Source organism: Cannabis sativa, chromosome 7, assembly GCF_029168945.1.
Source record: "Cannabis sativa cultivar Pink pepper isolate KNU-18-1 chromosome 7, ASM2916894v1, whole genome shotgun sequence".
NCBI lineage: Eukaryota > Viridiplantae > Streptophyta > Magnoliopsida > Rosales > Cannabaceae > Cannabis > Cannabis sativa.
In genome coordinates, this window is record NC_083607.1 from 29502559 (window position 1) to 29509107 (window position 6549).

The 6549-nt window shown below is 33.0% G+C and overlaps 1 protein-coding gene across 3 annotated transcripts; it reads right to left on the reverse strand.

Annotated features, from left to right (window-relative positions):
• Positions 1–474: 474 nt before the first annotated feature.
• Positions 475–5480, reverse strand: LOC115697642 (BES1/BZR1 homolog protein 4). Of its 3 annotated transcripts, none has more exons than XM_030624723.2 (3): positions 4998–5480; positions 922–1670; positions 475–817 (listed from the first exon to the last, which is right to left on the reverse strand). In XM_030624723.2, exons 1-3 carry the CDS (start codon positions 5211–5213, stop codon positions 811–813), a joined length of 972 nt encoding a protein of 323 aa, XP_030480583.1. In that variant the 5' UTR covers positions 5214–5480; the 3' UTR covers positions 475–810. The 3 variants fall into 3 exon arrangements, with proteins under 3 accessions (XP_030480583.1, XP_030480584.1, XP_030480585.1); XM_030624724.2 differs by having other exon boundaries at positions 475–814; positions 4998–5467; XM_030624725.2 differs by having other exon boundaries at positions 475–1670; positions 4998–5467.
• Between the last annotated feature and the right edge of the window lie 1069 nt (positions 5481–6549).

Genomic DNA, 6549 nt, shown 5'->3' on the forward strand with positions numbered 1-6549 from the left:
TTTTATCTGAAGGAATGAGATGCTTCATCTTTTCCCTTAAGCCATCAGTACCTATTTATAGAAAACCACCTAGGATTAGGTTAAATTTATTTGACATTAAAATAATAAGAAAATAAATGGTAAATATGCTCTATAAGTGGCCGGCCATAGGTTGGATATTAAGCCCCACTTTGCAATTTTACCATTTTCTCATTTTTCTATTTTATTTTCTCAAAAATGTCAATTTTTCAATTTAACCACTTAAATGCCAATTCTAATTTTTTAATAACTAAAAATTAATTATTAAATAATATTATCATTTAATATATTTGCTCTGGGTTGAGTACGGGCGTATATTCCCTAATTATTATTATTATTATTATTATTATTACTATTATTTATTTTTGGTGTTGTAAAAATTCCTTCAACAATATGATGCATTACCAATCAGTCATCATCACATCCTTGAGATGGATCCCTATAACGATATCCGAATTCTTTTCAATCACAAGCCCAATAACATATCAAAGAAACAATCAGACCACCAGTCCAGTGTATCATTCTTTGTATATAAACCTTCCCTTTGGAAATAAAATAAGAAATTAAACAGAATGGAAAAATGAATTGAACTAAAGGGACCGAACAAGCACCACCATGGACTGTTTATAATTGAAATATAGTTCTCTATTTTTTTCATCTTTAATTTGAAAAAAAAAAAACACCTGCTCCTACTCACTGTACTTCTAAACTGACGTATGCCTTGGCCACCGAAACACTCAAGGACATGGAATCGATATGATGATTAAAAGAAGAGCCAGGTTCTCAAGCGTCCTATCTGCTGCACCAAACAAAAAGACACTCGTTCACGAACAAATTCAGGAGGATAGAATACAAATAATGAAACAAATGACACTGGCTAATTTATTGCCTCCAACCGCTTACCTGGTTGTAGCATTCCCAAGTGTCAGTTCAAGATCATCAGAGACACATTCCTCAATTCTCTCACCTTCCCAAGGTTTCACCAAACCTGTTGTATTACTTCCAAAGGCAAACTCGGCTACAATATTACCATCTGACATGGGAATATCCGAGGTGTTATCAAGTCCCGGAGCAATGGCTGGGGAGCAAGTTCCGCTTTGCCCTGGAGTCCACATTCGTGAGCCTCCATTCGACAAGGCCTCGTCCTTAAACCCAAATGGATTTCTTGACACCAAGCTAAATGTTGGGGAAGATGGCCCACTTTGGATACCAGCAAGCCAATTTGAATCAGGCAGGACCTGGCGACCTGGGCTTTGTGGGTTGGATGAGGGCTGGAAAGGATAGTTCTGGCCAGCTGTCATTGGGTCATCCCACTCGTTTTTGTTCCGAGGAGTTCTGCAAGTTGGGGAACTCAGTGGTGGAGTCACTGGAGCACTTATTGAGCCACTATGGATGAATAGGTGGTGGGGAAACTTGGATGTGGCTGATGATGAGCCTGAGGTAAGGGTTTTAAGCCATGGGATGAGTGAATTAGGATCAGCATTACTGTTGCTGTTTACGTTGGCAGTGTAATGAGATGAAACTGGGCTGGGAAAGGAAGATGAGGCCGGGCTTGGATTATAGGAAGCACATGGGCTTGGCTGATATGATGAACACGGACTTGCTGATGTCGACCCTCCCATTATGTCCATCCGGTCCATTGGTTTACATCCCTGAATAAAAGCAGATAATACAAGGTCAGAGTGAGACAACAAGTACTAAGGAAATTATAGATACCAAATAGAAGGTAGTAGGTTTAAGTTCATGTTTGAGAAACTTAAATTTGAAACACAATGATACTTGTACATGACAAGCAATATAATTTAAAGTACATATATTCGTTTCTATTTACTTGACATCAGCAGCTCATAACCAAGTGCATACACAACTTGCTCCCTTCGTTCTACTAAATCTACATGTTTCAAATAATATATAATTATAATGTCCCCTCCAACACCAGATGATTCAATAGATATTATCCTAAGAAGTTAAGTGCATGTTTGGCATCATAACTAAAAAACTGTTTTTTGTTTTTAAAAATAGAAAATTGTCTTTGAAAACAATTTAGCTTGTTTGGTCTTGTTTTTTAAAAACCAATTCACTTTTAGTCAATATTGTTATTAAAAAACACTAACCAAACATGACTTGTTTTTAAAAACTTCAAAAACTAATTTTTGTTCTCATTGCTAAAAACAATTTTTTGAAAACAAAAAACAGAAAACAATACCAAACATGCTCGCTCATCATATCTTGGTGCTTTTACGAAGACAAATAATCATCCAATCATAATATCATTATCCATAACCAACCCACATGGTGGGTTGGTTGAATCAAGAGCAAGCATGTTACAATGCCGAAGAGAGAAACATTTTCTAGGAAATACCTAAAGATCATAACATGGTGGAATTCATGTGATTTTATGATCTACTTTCAACGAAATGAAACAGTCTCCCACAGTGATTTAAGTGAAAACAATCTTGGTAATTATCAACCAGATGTCAAGCGAAGAAGACTTATAATTACCATTCAAGATTTTTACTAGCAGGCACGGGAACCAGCTTGACTATTTCGTATAAAGAAGATTTATCAAATAACGTCTTTAACTACCTTACGCAAACTGTCTACTACATGCAGCTTTTCATACATTTCTGACTCCCAACAACTTTGTACTAAGGTAGCAACATAAATAACATTTTCTCTTCCGAAATGTACACAGATAATAGCATATTTATTGGCTTCTACCAAAAATAAAATACGGAGTTATTGTCCTTTCACGGCAGAATTTTGTTGGGGTACTTCACCAACAACATATTAGTGACAAACTTTTATCAATGCAGAAGGAAACAAATAACGTCAAAGAACAGTTTGTTAAAATTTGAAGATAAGATGAATGGAGTTCCATCTCAAAACCAATTGACTATGGGAGGAGTAGCCCATTCATCTTATATATCACAATATATTTCTACATATTAGCAATGCGGGACTAACTCTTATACAGTTTGTTATTAACCCAAGACAAGCTCCTATCCCAACACTTTCCTCTAATCAAAATCACCCGAACTCCCTTTATTGTTCTAAATTCAAATATGAAAAATAAAAGAAATGTAAATGGAATTAAATGATTTTAGAAAAAGAAATTTGTTTTTTCCTTCTTTCGTCAAATTATTCATTTTACTACCCTTTCTTTTTTTTCTTTTCTTTAGCTTTACAAAACTAATTAGCTTTGATACATTGTACAAAATATGGCAAAAATTGTCTTAAAAATGCTAATCTACACCTATACTATTTTGCATCGTAAATACATATAATCAAGTATATGGTTCATATATAAATGTGCCATAAATAAAACAAGTTATTTCTCTCTAGTTTAGGGAAAGGAAGAAAAAGAAAAGAATTGTGCAATTTTAGCTTTCTATTGAATAAATACATATTTTTCACAAATGCTTTAGTTGGCAAACATGATCTCACTTTGTAGTTTGTAAAATGGTACCTTGTTAGCAATGGTTTAGTTGGCAAACAAATATCACTTTTTTTATATATTAATTAAAATAAAATATACAAATATATATATATATATGAACATATTATATATTAAAAAATCAAAAAAAAAAAGAAATTATTAAAAAAAATAGTGGGGAGTATTGTAATCAATCCACTCTTGGTGGGTTAATATAATCCCTGGACTAATCTAATTGATAAGACTATACTGTCCAATCTTTCCATATCCAAAAATAAAATGCACCAAACATACCGAAGCATAAAATAGTCCAAAATAATTAGTAGCGAAATTCTTTTATGTTATAAATGTTATACACTTATTTTTATTTTTTGGTGATAATGCCTAAAGTTTATTTTTCAATAAAGCCTTTCAGCCCAAGTATCCCGACCAGCCCGGTCCACGTGGCGGATGCGGATTGGTCAGCAATCTGCAGTCAGACTTACCAACCAACCCGCATCCGCCATGTGGATTGGGCTGGCCGGTATACTCGGGCTAGATAGCAGGGTTCTTTATTTTATATACAAACTTGAGATTTCAGTTCAATTTTATTGTCAAATATTTTATTATCAAATGCCAACTAGAATTGCTGAACACCTGTATACATATGATACTAAAATTTTGAATCGAATGAAAACATGTCTGTATACACTATGGTAATATAATTCACATTTAACGGTAAAATTTAATTAGCATCCAAAATTTACAAGCGAAAATATTTAAGGGGTATTGCCACCTAAAAAAAAATAAAATCAAAGAGTTCAAAGTGTATAAAATTTAAGGTTTCATCCTCAATTACCCAAAAAGAAAAAGACTTACAGTATTAAATTAACAGACAATTATTAAATCAAAAAAAAAATTATAGACTAATAACTATCTTCCCCAAAATAGCTTACACAGAAGGGAAAAGAATTTTCCAGGAAGAAATTGCAATTTACAGAGATACAACAACAAAGAAAGGTTCAGATAGGCTGAAAAAGAAACGAAGAAACATCCAGTTTCAGAGTTAGTGGAAAGGAAAATCTCAATCTCGGAAAAAGGGAGAAATATATATTGACGAAATTAGACCTCGCAATTCGCAAACAGTTGAAGATTTAAGAGTTAGGGGCATTTTAGTAATTAGGGAAGTCATTTCTGCAACTCTGTCTGTTTCTGTAAGCAAATCTGAGAGTGCTGTTCTTCATGGCGTTCATATAAGGATCAAAATAGCAAGAGAAATTGCTAAGAAGAACGAATCCAAGTATCGTTAATAAAAAAATTAAAACATAAACAAGAGAACGTGTAACTTAAAGTCTCCGAATCAAATCGATCTAACATATAAGCTTAACTAAATCTAAAAGATCCCAAGAAATGGTTCATCCAATTCAGTCAAATCAATTTTTCTAAACTAAAATCACAGTTCGTTCTCCAATATCACAGGTAGAAAGAGGGATTCGCAGACTTAATCGATCAAAATCTAAGATTCAAAGGACGATACATTGAAGGAGAAAAAAACCAGATTTACCTTCCTGTAGGTGGTGCCGTCTTCCTCAACGGTCCAGCCAGCTTCATTGCAGAGAGCTTTAAGGACTTCGTTGTTGTCACAGTGCTTGGGTAACTTATAGTTTCCGTACATCCTCAGACCGGAGTAGATCTTCGCAGCGATCGCCCTCCGACGCCGTTCCCTCCGCTTGTTGTTCTCTCTCTCCTTCCACGTCGGCATTCTCGTGCCGGACGTCATGATTGCCCTATCTAATATTTTCTAACTGGAATTTTCTTGACAACCAAACAAGTTGATCTAGCGAAATCGGACCGGAAAAGTCACGGGGTTGTATGGACCGGATGTTGGCGGGCGGTTTATTTTTTAATATAAATAGAGTGAGTCTTTATATTAGAGGGCAAGTGGAGTGGTTAATCTTTTTAATCATATATAAAACTGAGAGAGAGTAGTTTTGGAAATGAATAGAATTGTAGCTAAATTACATGTGAAACGTTATTTTGCCCAATTTTTTTGTGGAAATTTACTAAAGTTGCCACTTCATTTTTCGTTTTTCTTTTTTTTTTTTGTGTTTTGGTTTGCGCGGAATCACGGGGATTAACACGTGTTTAGGCTTTTCATAAAGAAGAACCGAGGGCTTTCAAAAAAAAAAATTAAATAATTAAAAAAGAACCGAGGTATGATGTTGGGTCGGGTCGGGTCTGGTCGACGGGTGGGGTGTTGCCCTTCGCAGTAGTTGCTCGCCTGGTGGTCTTCTGATTCACAATTTCAAATCCATGATCAAGAAACAGCAAATTATTATTATTATATCTATATATATATATATGGTGAAATACAAAGACAAAAATAAACGAGGATTCTGATTATATTTTTAGTGTAATTTGCGCTATTAATATTTAAGTTTAACTTTTAATTATAAATAAACTAAGAAACAAATCGCACTTCGCGTGCGGTTGTAGTTTATTTAGTGAAATTATAAAATTATATGAAATTTTAATATTTTTATATAATTTTTTAAATAGTGAGTAGCCATTAAAAAATTTATTTTTTAACTCTTAATAATAAAAGAAAAATAAATTAATATTTTAGAGTCTTAATTTTTTTAATTATTTTAAACTCAATAAATGATAATTGTTAATTAATTTAATAGACATATATTTTTATAAAGTTAGTTTTCAAAATATATCTTTTGAATAAATTAAAATAGATTCAGGATATGATAGAATTTTTTTTTTTTGAAATGGGATATGATAGAATTTTAGTAATTAGATAAATGTTATTTTTGTGTGATTAAACTTATCTATAAAAAATAGAATTAGGAAAAAAAAAATATCACAATTGAGAAATCTATATATAGGAAACTCATCAAATTTAAAATCGTTCTCATTACCGTGTCTCACTTGTCACTAAATTTAAAGTTATTGTCATCACCGTATCTCATTTGTAATCGTCACTATCTTGAAAAAAAAAATATAACGATTGATAAATTTATATATATAAATAGGGTTTATCTACTGTAGGCCTATTTGTTTCTACCTCATCACATGGGGAAGTTTTTGGGCCAATGAGAATGAATTGA

Bases quoted from the DNA above. Each gene is read 5' to 3' on its own strand.
- LOC115697642 (XM_030624723.2), bottom strand. From the start codon at position 5,213: ATGACGTCCGGCACGAGAATGCCGACGTGGAAGGAGAGAGAGAACAAC. The intron at 1,671-4,997 runs GTAAATCTGGTT...GCTTTTATTCAG, and splicing joins ACGGCACCACCTACAGGAAG to GGATGTAAACCAATGGACCG.